The 20,210-nt window shown below is 39.5% G+C and overlaps 1 protein-coding gene across 1 annotated transcript; it reads right to left on the bottom strand.

Annotated features, from left to right (window-relative positions):
- Positions 1-141: 141 nt before the first annotated feature.
- On the bottom strand, positions 142-18,765 carry LRRC63 (leucine rich repeat containing 63). Its single transcript, XM_042839356.1, is given in 9 exon segments — positions 142-374; positions 1,169-1,405; positions 2,093-2,176; positions 2,963-3,099; positions 4,887-4,985; positions 10,199-10,359; positions 11,108-11,242; positions 14,913-15,866; positions 18,585-18,765. Coding segments are annotated over 9 exon segments (2,148 nt in total). The 3' UTR covers positions 142-214.
- Positions 18,766-20,210: the final 1,445 nt, after the last annotated feature.

Raw genomic sequence — 20,210 nt, 5'->3', positions numbered from 1 at the left:
TCATTTCAGTACAGCTACATATTCATACGAAGCAGACCATTCAGAGCTGAAAGCACTTTAAGAAAGATGGAGTTGCAGCAAGTGATCCCATCACACCAGCAGAGTCCCAGGCTGTCCACCTGAATGACACAACACAAGATCTCATATTTCTGAACCATTTTATCCCATTCACAGTTGCTCTGCAATCCAGATACCTTTTCACGAAGTACTGGAGTCAAGCTTCAGGCTGAGACACAAAGTTTCTATGGCACGATGGTGAGCAGGCATAGAAGTAAAAAGGAAGCCTTCCAAATTTAAATACATTTCTGTACATTTGGATGAGCTGAAGTCCTTTGCCATATCAAGGTCCGCTGCAGCAGTCACAGACACTAAATCTAAAATGGTAAGAAATTGGATCAAAAATTTTGCATCATCCTCCTAAGGTTATATAGGGCCCCCCCCCCCCCCAGCTGTTCAACTTCCTCACTCAAAAGCACAAATTAAAGAAATCAGCTGGCCTCAGAATGACTGTGGTTCATCACTGAAGAAGGTGCTTAAACTTCCTCAGTTCCACTTTAGCAGAGGCCCGCTCTATTCCAAAAAAGTAATTACTCTAGCCTTAATGCACAGTCTGCATGGCTCCCATGGGGAAGGAGGAGACAGGCACATCAAAAATAGAAGGATGTGCTGTGCAGTTGGGGTGGAGTGGAGAGGCAGGGAAGAAAATGATTCTGAAATTCCCAGAAATGGAGCTGACATCATTTTCATCTCAGCTGTAAGCTTCAGGTCAATCTCCCTTCCCAACAGACCGGCTCAATGTAGGGCCAGAACATGAAGCTGCAACACAAGTTTTGTCTGGAGGACAAGTGTCTGTGTAAAATCCTAGGAACATTAAATAGAACAATGTATTTGCATGCAGCATCCGACTAATCTTAACTGTATTTTCACATTCACTCAGATACACTCAAAATGTGAACTGAGCATACCTACATGGAACTATAGCTATTGCTATTACTGCAGTATGTAATAGCATATCACTGATCAACACTAATTTCATGTGAAGAAATGGATAAAGTATGGACTTACACACTCCTAACACTTGCATTCTGACTGGGGCCAACTAACTATTTTTTGCATACAGTGCTCCTCTGTTGAGCAAGGGAACAAGACGTAATTCTGTATTACTTACTCATTCAAAATCTTTTTAATACCTTCTGTAATGTTGTATCCTTCCTTCAGATTATTTGTGGAGAAGCAGAGGGCAGCCAGATGAATCAGCTTCTGAGGTTGGTTCTGAATCTTTTCATTCTGTAACAAAGGGTGTAAGAAATTATTTTCTATTCTGAGGAATTTTAGTGGAAGATTCAAAATCCCGGATGGCAAAGCAGAGAGCTGGTTCCCTTCAGTGTTCAGATACTCAAGCTTTCTGTAATTTTAAGGACATCAGGAATTCACAGGTTGTTCACAGCATATCCTAACGTGACAGTGATTTATATAATTGCCTAACTCTCATCAGATTAACTACTGAGCCACTTATGCACAAAATGCTACGTGTTTTTTTGCAGCACGCTTTATGTACTGGATAGAATTGTACATATAATATTTTTCTAAATATAATTTAAATATTGAGTTATCTTGAAAGACAAGTCTGGTATATCTGAATACATTAGACATGCACAGATACCATCAACATTAAAGACACACATGAATAATTTGCTTTTCTACTGTTTCTACTGGGTGAGTGAGCTTGGTTTTAATTCTTGTTTAATCAACACTTGAAACAGCACTGCTTGAAAGCAACCACACCTGGCCTGGAAGTGTATCTTCTCTTTCCTTATCATAAGAATCAAGTGCATGTGTATGCATGTAGTCCAAATGAGAGAACAAGCATGTTTTGCATGTGAATATTTGACTTACAGCTACCATCAAGTGACACAGCTATACAGCTGTCATTTACTGTTTCAGTTTAAATGAGCTTTTCACAGAGGATAGGAGAAGGGAGAGAGAGGGCACACTGAATCTTCCTCACGTGTTCACTTACATAATTAACATCCAAATATACTCCATATATTATGCTGTAGAAATCTAATTTCAGTTTATGCTGCTTATATACCTGAGGTTCTTGATGTCATTAGGAATATAGCTAATATAATTATGGGCAATGTCCAGGTACCAGAGATCTTCTAATAAAAACAAGCTATAAGGAAAGAAAACAGAACTAAGAATTAGAAACCTAAACAGAGAAACGCAAAAATCAGAATAACAAATGCTGAATGGAACCTTTGGAGTTCATCCAGTCCTGCCCTGAACCTCAGACCATTCCTTACTGCTTCACATTGTGTAGGCCTCTATTTTTCATATCTGCTACGATGTTTTAGTCTCTTTTAGGTATATCCAAAACTATGGTTCAGCTCTTACATGAGCTGAAATGACCTCTAGAGATATTCTCTCCACTCACTGTGGATGTTGAGATGGATGCCTAAATGCCTAAATAAATAAATACCTAAATAAATACCTAAAATACCTAAAGCTAAGGCGGTTGAAGCTGGGTCTTAGCATTCCAAAATTCTCTAGATGTGGGATTTTACTTCCATACCACAGCATCTCAACAGAACAGTCATATTTTAATGTACTAAGTTTTGAATTTCACCTATTTTTACTGCAACACAAAGACAGACAGTAGAGCCAAGAATGGAAGCCACAAGGTCATTCTTCTCCCAGATATTTTCAGCTAAAATGTCAGTTTACTGAAAATGAGCTGCAGCAAACTGGTGTACCTGTATATTCTTAGTGAAGATTCAATAAGGCAAGCAATTACAATTAACTATTCCAATACTTCTATTTTCTTCACCACGATAAAGTCTTTCTGTTTGGCTTAGTGATATGACTAAAATGAAAATTAGTGACAGATTATAATGTGGTTCAAGACAGAAATCCACAAACATCTCAATGAAAACAAACAAACAAACAAACAAAAACTTACCCAGATGGAAGTTCTGATAACAAATTGAAGGAAATCGTAAATTTCTACAGTGACTTCAATCTGTGAATGTCATCTGGAATTTTTCTGATGGGGTCGCTCCGGAGCACAAGGACTTGTAAGGATTTAATACGAAACACCTGAGAAGGGAACGATAAAAACCAGCATCTGTTCATCATACAGCATGTCACTGTTCTGTTGCAAGCTTTCTGCATTTCTATTAACAGCAAACTATGCTGGAAGAATGGGGAAATGAATATAATGAGATTTGCTAGCACGACTACTACACAGATAGATGGATAGTATTACTGCAGATACCACATGAGGCACAATTGCCAATCACTTACTGTATTGATTACAACACTGTAATTGAGAATTGCAAGAAGAGTTGCAAGTGCTGCTGGTTTTTAAGACTGTTCAGCATTTCTGATGATATGCCTTGTTTTTTTTTCTGATCTTGCGTTTTTTGAGGTGAAATTTGCAATTTCTATTATGCCTGCTTCAAAAATGCTTCTGCTAAAGACACATGAAGGGAAGTGGGGAAAAAATCTATTTTGTTTGGTCAGCATTTAAAAAGAAACAACCTGATGAATACTCTTCAACTTGATGAATTTTTTTCTCTGAATGAATGGTCAGGCACTGGAATGGGCTGCCCAGGCAGCTGATGCAGTCACTGTCCATGAAAGGGTTCAAGAAACGTCTAGATGTTGTGCTGAGAGATGTGGTTGAGTGGGCAATAGTAGTGGTAGGGGGAAGGTTGGACTAGATGTTCTTGGAGGTTTTTCCAACCTTGGTGATTCTATGATTCTATGACTCCCAGTTCTGAAAGGGCTACTGCAGTGTTTTCCAAATCATGGATCAAAATCACAAAAAAGAGCTGTGAAAGTTTTCGAAAGAGACTGTTAACTACTAGGAACATTATTATTTTAGTTATTCATCTCACTTAAGCTCTTGTGTGCTTGGCTGCATACAGATGGTAAGTCAAAAAAGGCAGGGAGGATCACATTTTGGAAAAGCCTGAAAAATACTGTTTTACCTCCTATAGCTCAGGGGCCCTGCACTGTTGAGGATGACGTGAGAAAGTCTAAACTAGCACTACTCTGACTGGGAATTTGGACTGGAGAACCTCCAGAACCATCCTAGTCTGTATCTGCAATGTTAAGCTGGCCAAGCACAGCCTTTGTCAAGGCAAACACAGCTTGAATGGAGGTGACCATGTAACTACGTGGCTACCAGTGCCTCAGCTACAGTAACAGTGTGCATGCCATCCTGTGCAGTGCTTGGAAAAACAAGAAGCAGGGAAACTGGGGGTTGGACTTAATGATCTCCAGAGGTCCCTTCCAACCCCTACAATTCTGTGATTCTGTGAAATGTCCACAGTCTTCCAACATGCAAACATCTGACTGCATGGTCAGAAATGGATCAAATCGCAAGTGCCTGGAAAAATAATACAATCTGTATGTGTTCACTTTTCTAAACTTTAGTAGCTACTTACTCCTAGTGTTTTGGTCCACACCAAGCATGCTCTAATTTGTTTTCTCACAGTAAATGCAGATTTTAAGCTGCCTTAGATCCTGTCTGAATATCTTAAGTGTGTTGGGAAAACTGGAGACATTTGGAACTATTGCTGCAGGCTGCTGGAGCAAGAAAATATAAAAGGGACAGGAGGACCTGTGGGAGCAGACAGAAGCCTGGGAGAACAGCTGCAAAGACTTCTGTGATTGTTCCCATAATTCTTACTGAACTCCAAGTAACCAAAGCATATTTTAACATTTAACTATTATTTTTTTTCATTTGTTTTAAGCAGCTCTGCTATGACACTTGCATTTAAACAACAGCTTGTTGAAAGTTAATTTTTATATCCAAACAGTAGAATTTCAGATTTAGATCACTTTTAGTGAAATCATGGAAAATAAGCAGTGCATACCTCCATAGGAAAGAAGAGTAAATTATTGAATGACAAGTTAAGGCAGACCAAAATATCCATCAATGGGGTCAGGTCTGGAAGGTGAAACAAAAAATAGGCCTAAAAGAAATATAAAAAAATGGGACAGCTGAGTAAGGAAATCTCTCAGCGTTTTCACTTAAATGCAATAAGTAACATCCTTAAGAACAGTTCTCTGGGACTCACAGATGTGTCATGAATGTTAGAAACACCAATATTTGATTCTCCTTTGGATGGAGTCAGCTTAAGCAGCATCACTGATATGCCTGAAGACAATGTCAGCAAACCCAAAGCCCAGCCCACCTTGCCTCTTGCCACAAAGTCCTCCACTCTCATTCCTGCTCATTTCCATCACGTCCAAATAACCTGTTCTCTTTTTTCAAGCGTGGACAAGGTCCAGAATGCAACTTTCTATTCAGTTTATCAAAATATCAAAAGCAATCCCTTGCCACAGGTCATGTGGTACTGAGTGGCACATGCACTGCCCGGCTGGCCTGCTTGAGAACAGACTGCACTTACACAGCATAGCTTTTGGCTAGGGAACTCCCTTCTGCTTTTGTGTATAATTATTATTCTGCAAGGTTTGTTTTTGTTTTCAGACTGCAGTCTGAAATAGCACGAGGGCACTTCCTGAAAGCTGCCATACTGATGTCCTTATAGAGCGTACAACAGTATACAGGAAGAAAAGCCCTAAAGCATTCAACGAATGTGAAAAAGAAAGATAAAGCAGGTGCTGCTCTCACATCTACAATAAAGTTTTGTTGTGGAGGGACTTGTTTGTGCACACCAAGAAAAGCTGCAGAACAGTGAACGCTTTTTCAATGTAGATAGATCAGAGAAGGAATGTGCAATAAAGCACAGAGAAAGTGCTGTGATATTGACACACAGTATCTACACCTGTAATCACCAAGAGCACCAAGGTCCTCTCTTATCAGTGCCCTCATTCTGGCTGCTTTCCTAATTGTTCCATGAAATAAGTGGCCCACTTCTGTAGCTGCCTGAAGCTCTGTGATTTTTGGCTTACTTTTTCTTTTTTTTCCACCTACTTTCTAATGTTGTTCAAACTGTGTTAGACTTCCCTTTGTGACCTTCCTAAAGTATAGCTGATTTATCAGCTCAACCCATCCAGTCTAGTTCTGGAATATACTCACCCTCTCAAGTGGATCCAAAACTCCCAAAACATGCAATCCAAACAGCTTCAGATTCAGGCAATGAAGCACTTTTTCATTTTATTGCTCCCTTATTGAACTCTTACTTTCAGTTCTAACATGGGAAGTTTTATTCTAAGCTCTGCTAGGAGAATGCTGCTTCTGCATTATTATGACCCCTCCGGAATGTATGTGGTTATTGTTATATATCCAATCTCAACTTCATAAATGCTGAGATAATATTTAATTAATGTCACATACAATTTCAAATATGCCTTAAGAGATATGTGAATCTAGCCTCTCGTTCCTTGTAGGCCAGAATTACTTATCATTTTCGTGGCAGATAGATACACAGTATACGTAACATACACTACCTACTAAATTGCTGGTGGTCACATCAAATCTGGATCTAAGGGTTATAATACAATACAGTACAATCTAAGAGTTAGAATAGATAGATATATGAATGTAAATCACAAATAATGCCATTATGAAATGAGATTTACATGCTGCATTTGAGTTCAGAATTTTCTGGGATTCTTTGAACCTGTTTTGCAAGAACAACTGTACCTCATTTGAGGATTTCCCATGGTAATACTGCAGGACTGCAGGTAGACCCTTTATATTTCTTTAAACTTGAAATCCAAACTGGAAATTCTTCTAGATGTTAAAAAAATATCTGCAAATTTTCATTCAAAGAGGAAAAATATTTCCAGCAAAAATGAACATCCAGTGGAATGTTCTCATCACTGCTTGTGAAATCTTCAAGAGATGTAGGATGAGCAAGATAGACTTAAATACCAGAAGGATTTTGAAGGATTTTTCATGGATTTAAATGTGTTATGCTGATGAATTATTTCAAATTGGGTAATTTATGAACAGATAAGAGTTCTCAAGTATCAGTTCTTCATACGAAACAAAGCTCAGTTCTTCAACAAATAGCTGCAACAATTCTTTCTGATTTTAAACAGCCATCTTTGAGCATGCAGAGGAAAAACAGGCACTTTGCCTTCTAAGCGACATGCCCAAGAAGAAATATCTTGACATTTACTGAGCTGTGTGAATTGAAGTGGTTCTGCTTCACATGCAAGCCCTTCCCTTTTTCAGTTCATAGCATTTCTGTTTCTAAATGAGTGGCTTCTGAAACAGCAGCAAACCCTGGAAATGTGTCCTGTTTCAGCTTAAAGCAGATGATGGCATTGGGATTCCCAGCTGGACCTAGGCAGGAGGGCTGGCATTCAGCAAGACTGGAAAAGGGATGTATCTCTGGACTCCTCTGTCTTTTCCAGAGTGCCCTGGAGTCAGCTACTGTGCACTAAGGGAGTTTGGCTCCTTAATCCCATTCTGCACTTAGACAGATCTCTTTCTTTAACTTCTCCACGGACAAGACAGTGGGCTGGATGCTTTGGTCCCTGTCTGCTGATGGGATCATAAAAGCCTAAAAGGCAGGCACATTTCTCAAACGACAAAATAACTGTGGTTAGATATCACTAAGTTAAAGGATGGCTTTTGCTGGAGCTTCTAATTACATCTTCAATCACAAAAAGCAATACTTGCTGTAGAGCTGTATGAAAACATACTTTCATATCTAACACCTTTCTCAGACACTGAAAAATATTTCCTGTTCACAAAAGAAAGCAGTATTGATAACATTTAGGATTGCTTTATATTCAGCAAATTGCAACTTCTTGGTGACTCAGGAAAATAAAATTGCTAACTAATCTTTTAATGAATCAACACTTCTGTTTTAGTACTTCAAAGGAAAGGTGCCTTAGACAAATAAGACTTTGCTTTGTAAAACAGAGATAAAGGTATGTGAAAGAAAGCTGATAGTGTTGACAACTGTTATATATTAATTGCACTGGAGGGTTTTGGATTGATTTTCAATGGCAGCCAAGAGAGCTTACTCTGAACTGAGTTTAGCATGACTCAAGGTAGTGACCATGCAATTCCTTTATGCAGATATCTTTACTGACTTCACCCAGACTTCTGGAATTTCTAGACACAGGAACAATTTTAAGGAACACAACCCCAACCTTGGTAAAACATCACATCTCTCTGTTCTCTCATAGATAAAAAAGAACAGTGTGACAAATTTTCACATTCCCATTACTGGAGGACTCAGCAAAGCTGCATGAAGTTATACAGTGTCTATTCTCAGGTAGACCAGCTTGCTCCAGAAAAGGAAGTAGCACGGCCATAAGAGTGCAGTGTTACTTGGCTAACCTGCAGATCCATCCTGTCTCCTGCTTGCAGCCACATCTTTTGGTGTGAAAATGTCAGCTCACTCAAGGCAAGCCTGGACTTCTCTGCAACATGCATTGGGAGAATAGGCCTCCCTAAGGCAGGGTCATTGCAGTGGCAGATGAGCACTCTTAAGTAATGTAGAATAGAATTTATGCAGCTACTCCTGAAAAAGTACAGATGCAGCACAGCAAGGCAGATTTCACCAGTGATGACCGTGTACAAAGAGCCTTTTTAGTGCGTGGCGAGGCCCAGTGAGACGCCTCAAAATATCTGTGAAATGACAGCAATGTCAGCAAATAATTCTCTCAGTAACTAGGAAAAATGTGCATAAGTTGAATAAAAGAAGTAGGGATCACTCAAGGATGTCAGCTCTTAGCTGGTAAAGTGTGGAGTAGCTCCATTGATTTGGATGCTTTGGAGGTGATTTATATATCAGAAGAGTTAAATTATTGCACACTTCTCAGCAAAGAGAAAAAAGTTCTATAAATATCTTTTTCTATAACCACTTAAGGGCATTGCTGGCAAGAAGGTGAAAAATCAATAACTGCTTTTTATAGCACTAAAAAAGAGAACTCACAGCAGCGTTAGCTCATGACGATAGTTCTGGTATTTCCATCTCTGTTACTGCCAGTTTAAATATTGGTGAAATTTGCAGAAATGGATAATAAATAACACAATCTGCTCGATTTGATAATGACACTTCTCATGTGTATGGCAGCAGAACTTCAAAATGAATAGGCATCAGACAACATTTTTACCATACTGGCAAACAACACGGGGCACTTGTTATCATTTCTTCCAAACAGCCTCATCACAGCATCGCAGTTTCAGATACTGATCAAATTCACTGGGAATACTGACATTTCAATAGGTTTTCTAGATGATAGAATGTAAAACAATAGTACCAGTTCTTTCAAGATCACAGTAAAAGGAATGAAATACTTACAGTTAATTTACCCACAGTATTTGCTTAAGACTGGTGTGCTTTTAAAGCAGGAAGTATTAAGTTAGAATTGTTCCCCAAATCCCTGATCAGTTTTTCCCCATCTACCTTTTGACTAGATGTATTTACTCTGAGAATTATAGTCTGTACATGAAACACTATCTACCTCCAAGAAGGATTTTGCTTATCCAGATACCAACTCCTACTCCAATGAACGCCTGCTGCAGACAGTGGGTTGAAGCCTGCAAACTATATAAAAGTGGCTTAGAAAATTATTTCATCGTGTTAATTTATGGTCAGAAACATGAATTCTGGCAGAGAATCCCAAGTATGAATTTGGTTGAAGCTTTATCTGACCAGAATGGCTGGTTCACATCCATTAATGGACAATGCTTGTATCAACAGGCATACTCACAGAAACCCTGAAATATGAAATCTCTGCTGATTTCTTGCCAAAAGCAGGAGAAATTTTCTCTCATTTTCTACGTCTGATGATTCCTTTTCGTGGTGCTGGCCTAATTTGGGTTGAATGGCAAACACTTAGGCAGAAAGTATAATGCAGACCAAATGCCATAAAAATCATGTGGAATGCATCAGAAAGAAAATAAGACAGTAAAAGGACAGGGTGAAAGTACAAGAAAGAACAAATAAACAGTGAAGAATTTAGGCAAGGGTACTATAGAAGAAAAGCATGTAAAAGAGCTATGCCTACAGCTGCTCTAATTTTATCAAAACCATTTTAATCATTCTAGTCACTTCTTTTTTCATGCTGTTGTCCAGGGCCAATTTTAAGTTTTTTTTTTTTTTTTTCTGTGAATGATGTTGCAAAGCCTGGAAGGAAAACCGACTGTTACGTGCATGGATGTTGGAATGAAAACTTCCAATGCTTGGATGCTTGGAATGAAAACTGACGATTAAATACAGCAACATGTGCACTGCATCTCTAACGGCTGTACCTGAAGGCTGAGAGCAGTCTTCCTGTTCAAGATGCAATGCCATACTTTTACTTGGGATCTGAACATCAGTTTTTCCTCTTCATCTTTCTTGCTTGCCATAAAATGGAATCTGGTTTCCCAGTCACCCTCCACACTACCGCTGTCAGGGGCATTATTAGCATCTATGATATGAAAAAGTGTGTCAAGCACTACAGAATTTCTTAGGGGAATGTAAACACTAGATAACAAAGACTGAATGAGAGGTGTTCTGCAGACTTCGTGAATCTAATAATTTATATCCTCTGTTGCCAAACACAGACAAGACTCTCACATTGTAATATTGACTCATGAACGTCTGCAAAGAAATATAAAGATTGCAGGTTGTTTACAATCTCTTCCTTTCTTTTTCCTTTGATAGGGGGAGAATAGGTCTTCATGTACAAAAAACAAACAAATAAACAAAAAGCAGAATTGGATTATGGCCTGCAGTAATTTTGTCTTCCTTCATAGTTACTATTTGCTGAGATAGAGACTACAGGGTTGTCATTGTGTTGGATTGTTTTTGAACCCAAAAGGGTTCAGAAGTAGCACCTTTCTCCTGAGTGCTTTAGGCCTCGTGCCTTCAACCTCACTGTCACTTCAAAGCCAGGTCAATATTGTAGATTGTTTTCTTACGCTACAATTCCACTGTTTTGCTACTTCAACAATATGTAGTGGCTGTAGCCCCCACAGGCTGATGCTGTGACATATTTCTGAGAATGATCTATCACAGTGCCATACCTACTGTAGGGAACCTGCTTTGGCAGGGGGGTTGGACTCGATGATCTCTGGAGGTCCCTTCCAACCCCTACAATTCTGTGATTCTGTGATTCTGTGATTTTATGACTATTACACAAAATTTACACTATTACACAAAAGCCTAATTCGTACCTGAAAAGGGTCCTTCTTCTCTATCGGGTTCAGTTAACTTTACATAATGTATAATATATGCTTTTTCTTTCTTTTGTTCTTGCAAAACTTTTTCTGGTATATCAGATTTTCTTCTTTTCTCCTGCGAGGCCATTTCTAAAGGGAGGTGCAAAGTAATAGCAGACATGTTGCATACACAAAAAATAGATTCTTTAATACATATGGCTCAGAATCTGATTGCACAAAAGCCCTATATATTATTTAAATGCAGTAAGAAAGACCTTAGATATGTAAGAGATAAATATTAAAGCTTCAGTCGGTACAAGAAAAACACGGGATCATAAAATCATTCTTATTGGAAAGGATCTCCAAGATCATCAGATCCAGCTCCCTGTTCAAAGCAGGACTAGATCTGTTTGCTCAGAGTCTTTTCCTGCTGATTATCTCCAAGGATGTAAATCCATGACTTCTCCCATCAACCTGTGCCAGTGTTTGGCCAACACAGCATAGGGTTCCTTATATCTAATGACAATTTTCCATTTCCCAGCTAGTGTCACTTGCCTCTTCTGCTGTCACTGTGAACTTCTGAGAAGAGTTTGACTAGCTGAAGACAGAAGTAGGATCTCCCTTTAAGCATCTCCTCTTCACACTGTACAAATTCAGCTTTCAGTCTCTCGTATGTCGACTGCTTCAGCTTCCTGACCATTTTTGTCAGCCTCTGCTGGAGTGTGTCAATATCTGACCTATAGTGGGGAGTCCCAGGTGTGGTTTTACAAGTGTTGAATATGAAGTTATAATCACTTCCCTTGAACTGCTGGCTATGCTTTTCAAAATATTGCCAGTATGTGAGCGGCTTTCTTTGCCACATGGACACGATGCTGGATCACATTCAACTTGTCAACCACCAGGTCTACTGGTCCTTTTGTGCAAAACATTTTCCAACCAGCTGGACCCAGAGTGCTTGAGAAGTAATTATGTCCTAGAAAATCTGAGCCTAAGATTGATCATAAAAAAGTTGATAACAAAAAGGTTTGTGCTGACACTGTTACAAAATAGTTTCACAGAAAAGCATTCTCAGCACTAAAATCTGACATCAGATGGTAATTTGCCCAAGCAGTACCAGGAGGTGAACAAATATATAGCTTAGCAGCTGCACACACTCAATTTACTGGTTCTCTCAATTAATCTCAAGTAACGCCTTTCTCTAAGCCACAGTCACCATATCTGTAGCTGTGGTACAGCAACCAGAATAGAGCCTCATTGCTGGCTATAGTGAACAGCTTTCAGTTTCTGTGCTTAAAATAGTGTTGCCATGGGTCTGCTCCTTTTCACGCAGTTCTGCAGCTGACCATGGGTGTATAACATGAAGTGTCAGTCAGCAAATGTCACTGCAAAGCTGTATTTTATTATAAGTGGTCAAAAAGGAGGTAATCTATTTTGTGTTTCGTTCATTCCATTCATCTTAGATGTTTATCTTGGGTTAGTACTTGCCTTCTGGAAGCTTCTGTCCCTCTCTCCATGGGTTAAGGAAGGAGCATGCATTATGATTATGATTAAATGATCAACTTGAGGGATTTCACATTGGGTGGTACGAACTGCCTCCCCGAGGTTTCAGTTTCAGCATGCAATCACTTACCACTTAAGGTAGCAGTGGTTTGCCAGCTTCACAGATCTCTTTAAAAATGCTTTTGAGATAACACTCAAAGTTAGGAAGAAGGGATGCATCTGCCTGAGAAAGAGAGGGAGAAGGGGACAGTACAGTACCAGTTATTCCCTGGTTGGATGACCTTGACAGGGACTAGAAAGGCAGAGACAAGGCCTCAGGAAAAGCTCTGGATTTATTATACTTTCTTTCTTTACAGTGCTGCTGAAAAGAACCACATCAGAGTACTGCTCCAACAAAGCACCTTTCCAGTAGGATGAAATGTCCACATGTTGTTCACCTCCTCAAAACTACTTTTCTAGTCCCAAGTGGCACAGCACCTATATTTCCACCCATGCAGAGTTTGGATAAGCAGCGCGGTCCAACTACAGCCTGCAGAAAAGCCCATGGCAACCATATGGTGCTGCTTCTAGCCTTTCACATGTCTGGGCACATGGAATACAACTAGGAACACAAACTTTATAGCCAGTTGTCTGTCCCTGCATTTCATCAGAATAATCTGAGTGCCACCTTTCTCTTACAAAATGCATCACATTTCTCACACTCTGAACACAGGGAACAGAGTTCCTGCCAGTGCAATGGCTTCCCTCTTGAAGTTGTGCCTGTGCAACAGAGCCACACATCAGTAACCAGAATCGCATCCCCTGTGCCAAAGCACACAGTCCCTAAGTGTGACCACTATTTGAGACTGTGCATTTCCATCTTTCATATTACCATACACTGACACACCATTTCCACTGTGCTAATGATTTATAGCGATAATACAGAAATAACTCTATACCTGCTTCTAGACTGCCACAGCGGGAGGATGAGGCAAACACTTCTCCCCTTGAGTCACAGTTACTCACTTGTCAGTAGCAGAAAACTGACACCAAGGAATACAGTTGAGACTTGGCTTTCTGAGAGAAAAAAAGGCTGAATTCATGCAAAGTAATTACAAAATATCAGCTTCTGGGAGCACCTCTAAACCCAGTTGTTAAACCCAGCTTCACCTTAACATATCCCAGGCTGGAACCCATGGAAGGCTTTTCTCTGCTATAGCTGTGGAAGGAAACTTATTTGCAGAAGCACTGAGAAAGCAAAAAGGATCCTCTAGGGAATTCACTGCTCTTCCTCCAGCTTATTGGCAGTTTGTTCCAAGCTACTATGTAACTGGAAGCAACATCAGATTACGGAATTCCCCGTTGCTTCTTCCTTCCACTTCTTCCCTTCTTTTGGCTTATATCAGCTCAACCATTTGTGCAATATCACTAAAACAGGACACAGTAGGTCACTGGTCAGTCCTGAAGAAAATCCTGCAAAAACAAATACATCTTTGTTTTAAGCTGGAGAATGTCCAGAGAAGGGCACTGAAACTGTGAAGGGTCTGGAGCACAACTCTTATGAAGAGAAGCTGAGGGAATTGAGATGGTTGAGTCCGGAGAAGAGGAGGCTCAGGGGAGGTGGTGAGGTGGGGGTTGGCCTCTTCTCCCACATAGTAGTGATAGGACTAGCGGGAATGGCCTTAAGTTGCATCAGGAGAGGTGCAACTTGGATATCAGGATGTCAGGATAGATATCAGGAAATGCTTCTTTTACAAAGGAGACATCAAGCACTGGCACAGGCTGCCCAGGGAGGTGGTAGAGTCACTGTTCCTGGAGGTGTTCAAGAAACATGGACACATGGTACTGAGGGACATGGTTAGTGGGTGTGGTGGTGATAGGCTGACAGCTGGACTAGATGATCTTAGAGGTCTTTTCCAACCTTAATGATTCTGTGATACTATGATTCTAAGTCTGTTCCTCATTTTGCATTCAATAAGATACAGGAAGACAAGGCCAAAGACCCATATAAGGGTCAGAACTGCCTTCCTAAATCCACGGTGATGAATGGACCCACCATCTTCAAAGACCTAAATGACAGGACTTTTCACAATTCCCATACACCATCTTTATAATAAAGTTGCATACATTTAAATCACCGTGTTCTGCTATCTGAAGACACAACATTTCATTTAATTATCACAAGTTATAATTCTGCACTAGTTATTTCTCAAGTAATGAGGGCAAATTCAAAGACCCACACAAACAAAAACAAAGTGTTTTTTGGGGGGTTTTGGTGTTTTTTTTTCTTTCTCCCTGCAAGAGATTGCAAAAAGATACTACAATGTTTAATATTAATTACCTAGGAACTTCTGCTGCTCAGGCTTTCTTGTTTTATCTGCAGGTAGAGCGATGTCAGACAAAATCACTGTGTTAACTTCAGTCTGCAAGCTCCTGCTTTCAGTCATTAACCGGTTACTGAGGACTTCATAGTTGTAGCGGGAAACAAACGGCTTTTTGAGGGTTGTCTTCAAAGGCAGATGGTGAGAAGAACCTGCAGCTAAACTTTCCAGTGTAAATACAGGAGGAGTGGAATGGGCAGGGCCAGTGCTCTGTAATTTTTGATGCTTCACATGAGAGAATTTATGATTTTTGCAAAATGAGAAGTAATCAGACCCACTGGGACTTTTAGTAAGAATAAAATCTCTCCTAGGAATTTGGGCAGAAAACACATTTTTTTCTTTGCTTTGGTTTGGCATTGGTCTGCTTGAGCAGATAGGAATAACTTCATATTGACCAACCAGGCTTGCAGTATTGCCTCGTAAAGACCAATGTGCAGACTTGTTATTCTTAAAAACTAGATCACCCTTCTGCTTCACATCTTCTGCGGGGAAACTTGTTTCAGACAGAATTAAACCTCTCCTTTGGTCATGAAAACCTGTCCTTTTGGACTGGATCTGTGTTTGCCTATATTTACTGTCTTGATTAAGCTGACGTACATGTTGGTGTTGGAAATGTACTGAACAAGAGGAAATGTGGTCAGACTGGGGTTGGATACTGCTGGACAGGTATTGAGACTGAAGGAGATCTTTGAGTTGGATTTGTGCTTGATTTTGGCAAATCTGATGTACAGACAGGAATGCATCTTCGGGCTGGGCTTTCACCAGATTCTGGGAAACGTGACCATGGCTGAAGGAAACATCTGTCTGCTTGACTTGCCCTTGAGTACTGGCATAACTGGCAAACACAGCTTTTCCATTTTTATCATTCGTACTCTTTGTCACTCCTGCTCGGTATTGTCCAAAACCCCTGCCTGCTGAAAACAAGAGAAAAGAAAGACATTGAGAATGAAGCTTAGAAATTCTATTGACTCAGCTTATTCATCTCAGTTTAATGAGTAACATGTGCGGTGTGATGGTGCTGAGCCCTAGTGTCCCACACCACTGAGGTGGAGATTCATTTCATACTCCTCACATAATAGCCACTTTGCTACCAGGGCTCATTCTGAAGGTCTATTGGCTCCTTAGCTAGACCCCAGCTTCCAAACAGTACTGCATCCAGAAGTAATTAGCCCTGAACACTTCTATCAACAAAGAAATTCTTACAAAATTACTCTTCATTCAGCCTGTGTAGTTCCACAAGCTTGCTGCTTTGCTCCCTTTGCTAGGGAAACTCATTTTCTGGGACCTGCTGAAGGAGAAGCCTCTCTCTCTAGCTCTCTGTTGCAGCTCAGCTCCCAAAGTAAGCTGGGACCATTGGGTTATCTCCCTCGATTTCTTGCCCTCCAGTACTGTGGCTGACAACTTCAAGCTCTGTACCAGGTACAGTCCACCACCACATCTTGAAATTTCTTCTGCATTTTCAGTCAACTGCTTTATTGTATTACATCCTCACTTTCTACAGTTCCCTGCTGAGGAAGACACTTACGACGTACCACTAAAAGGCTCATCTTTTTTTTCCTAGCTCAGAGCTCCAGGCCCCAGGTCTGAGTCTCACACTTCATGAAGCACAAAACAATTCTGTCCCCAAAAATGATTGAAACACCATTGCTGAAGAGTTGCTTTTTGATCAATGGTCATGCTGCTGTTTAAATATCTGTCAGGTGCAACGGTTACATTTGGAGAAATGATCCTTGAACAAACTTTATTGTGCGGATCTTGGATTCTTGTCAGGTGTACTGCAAAAATACATAATCCATAAATAGCAACCATCACTAATCATATGCTCTACTACAAGAAGAGCCATCACAATAAAACTCTGAGGATAAAAGGTTTATCTATCACTTTTAAAATGTTTTAAATCATGGGAGCATAGCTCTGGTATTGAGCCAGAAATATTTACATCTGTTTCAACAGTGCCAGGCTGGAAATGTATTGAATAGATTTTGCTAGCTTCAGAAGGGCCTAATAATTACTTTTTTTTTGTTTGTTTGTTTAACTGAATTCTCCTTAATATTTTTAGCACTTTTATAAAGAAATTACACAATATATCATCGTTTTTCCTTTAAAGTTAATGTTACCTGTTAATAATTACAAATATAGCATGACAGTGTTCTAAAAACAAACAAAAAAACAACCAAAAAACAAATGAGCTGTAACAAATAAAGTTGCTTATAATTTATTTCAAACATAACACAAAATATTTTTTCCTTCTAGTCTCTCATGATTACATGAAGACTGAATAGTTTTAGCTATTTAGATGCTCTAACGGAATTACAGAATCCAGAGGGAAATAAAAAGCAGTAAATGATCTATCACTTTAGATCAGTTTGTAGGGACAGCACAGTTCTTTGATACTACCTTTATTATTTCATATTACCTTAATTTTCATGTGTTAATCGGTGGGAAAAAAAAAAAAAAGTTGAACAATTCAATATGCCATATTTCTACAGCAGATCCTGAAGTCTCACAGTTTTGCTGAAGTCAGCAAATCTGTTCAAACATCAAGAATCTCTTTTATAGTTCTGGCTTCAGGATCAGTGAATAGTTTCCAGTTTCTTATATCACTTGTGTTAAAAATATTTTATTATAGATCATTTTATTGCTTTTTTGTTTTTATTTTTAAAGGTTAGCGCTTAAATATTTAATCAATGGCTACTTTATATAAACTGAAAAGAGCTTTTCATTCACATATACTGGCACATAAAATATCTGCTTATTTCTGAACCATACTGCACTGCAAGTCTCTGTTCTTAAATAGGATTTCCTGATGCCTTTAAAATAATATAAGCCAGTACATGTCTTTTCACACACATGGACATTCTAAGAATATGACCACCCCCTCCAAACATTTTTTCTTATTTTCTCTGAATCAAAGTTGTATATCACTACCCCTATGGTTTGACTCTCATCTGTTTCAATACATCTTTTCCCAAAACCAGGGGTTTCTCATGTTATATCTTATTTTCTTAGACAAGCTAGTGGGGTAGCATTCAAGTCAGAAAAGTGGCAGGTTCCCACACCTGTCTCAACCACCCTTCCATTATTTTACATGAACAGCCTCCCAGAGAGATGCAGTGGTTCAGATAATCACGCAGACCTATTCACACTGCTCTGCCCTAGCAGCTTACAGCACATGCTGGTAAGGCCAGGCTGGATGGGGCTTTGAGCAAACTGGTCTAGAGGGAAGTGTCCTTGCTTATAGAGGGGGTTGGAACTGGATGATCTTAAAGGTCTCTTCCAACCCCAATCATCCTATGATTCTATGATTATGTAGACTAATCACTTACTGAAAAGCCACAGCAATTACAAATAGACACCTCCAGCACATTTTGCACTCAGTAAGAGAGTGGGCTAGCATCAACATGCATTAGTATGCTTGCACTGAACATCAGCATTGTTCACGATCTTCCATACTGCACTGTCAAGAAGCTTCAGCATTAGAACTGCCTGACTGAAGCCAGCATGGATATTTCCCTGCACTCTGTTGTGAATTTACAGATTAACCAACAAGATTCATCTTCTTGTGTGTTAACTTCAGAGAACATATGGAATTTGAAACTATGCACTACAAGAACTGTTTTTATATAATTTACCTTTACCAACCTTCTCCCTTGATGTAGGCAGTTTAGATGGCAGCCTGGGAGGCAGAGGTCTACGCAGTAGTTTTGGCTGCTCAGCCATTTTCTGCTTTGCCTTTGTTCCTGAGAGATGACTGAAGATGTTTCCAAAGATCAGAAAAATCTGACAAGAAGACAAAACAAAAGAAATAGTCATCTCCAGTTTAATGTGCTGAACTATGGATGGTCTGCTCATATGAACTGGGCAAATACAAGAATCGTAACACAGCACAAGTGGCCAAAAAGGGAGATATGTTCTCTCAGTGATTGATTCAACAGTTTTTCTAATTATCATTAGTGTTTCAAGAAATAAATCAGTGATATTATAAAAAGAAACTGAAAGAGCTATTCCATTAACCTTGGAGTGCTTCCACTAAAGAATGATTTTCAGCAGTTTTGTCACAGAAGGCAAGGCAAAGTTTTTCTTGTCTGAGGAAAAGGAGGAGCAGGAAATTAGTGAAGCACCCCACATTAAGCATTCTGAAAGGTCTCAGAAATAGTTTTCTGCTGGATAAACAGATTTAGTATGAGCAACAGTTGACCCAGTTTAAAAAAAAAAAAGAAAAAAAGCTGAGTATGCAAGTAGTATATTTATGCTTCTTTCCGGCTTCCTTTTAGATTATGATTGCAGACAATGATATTTATTTAAATCATAAAATTCCTGATTTGGTTTCAGGAGTCCTCTCATTACCAGCCAAGTTTAACACACTTCTGCTTCACAGTGATTTTCAAGGTTAGCTACGTTCCAGCTCATACAGTTTAGGGGTTTTTTTTAGTATAGAGCTAATATGACATAAGACATGAAACAAAGACTCAGTCTTAAAAACTTGTAATCAGAAGGAAAGCACAGAAGACAAACCAGAGATGGTGACTTTCAAGAGAAATGAGAAGTGCCATAATCAGAAAACTACTGGCTCACAGGAACATTTACAAAGATTAAGAAAATTCTCACATGAACATACAAACAAGGGGATCTCTAGGAAAAGAAAATACTTCAATAATTCACTTCAAAGATAGGTAAGCTTGAGACTACAAATTTCTATGTGGACAAGATTAATTTAAATGGAAGTGTAGCATTATAAAAACTGTAATCAACAAAAATTGTGATGAAAAGAATGAACAGAGTCCTGAAGCACGTAAGCAGGAACAACTTCAGATTTGACATTCAGCTTACAAGCTTTAACGGCAATAAAATAAGGGGATGGAGAAAGGAAGAAGCAGAAACTTGAAGAGGAAGCCTGGAGTCCAATGTTAACCACGGTAAGTTTGAATGAATGGCCAAACATCACAACAAGCATAATAATAATGATAATAAGCCAATAACAGCAACAACCCACAATGCAGGAATCCTTACCAAGCCAAAGATCAGTTTCAAGAACTGGGGAAAAAAAACACTCCGTGATCATGTCTTGCCTTCCTACGTGATCCACTACATCTTACCATTCCAGTCCTTGACTGCCAGATTCTGCCTGGCACTGGGCCATAGCACAGGACAAACATCCAGGCTGGAAGGGACAGGAGCGTTAAGTGTAGGATACTAAGAGTTTTAACCAGTCTGGTCTTGAAAACCACCAAGAATGGAGACCTCAAAGCCCTCTGTGC

Source organism: Centrocercus urophasianus, unplaced genomic scaffold (assembly GCF_019232065.1).
Source record: "Centrocercus urophasianus isolate 14NV4802_14NV808 unplaced genomic scaffold, USGS_Curo_1.0 seq_9, whole genome shotgun sequence".
Classification (NCBI taxonomy): Eukaryota; Metazoa; Chordata; class Aves; order Galliformes; family Phasianidae; genus Centrocercus; species Centrocercus urophasianus.
This window is presented reverse-complemented; position numbering and strand designations above follow the sequence as displayed.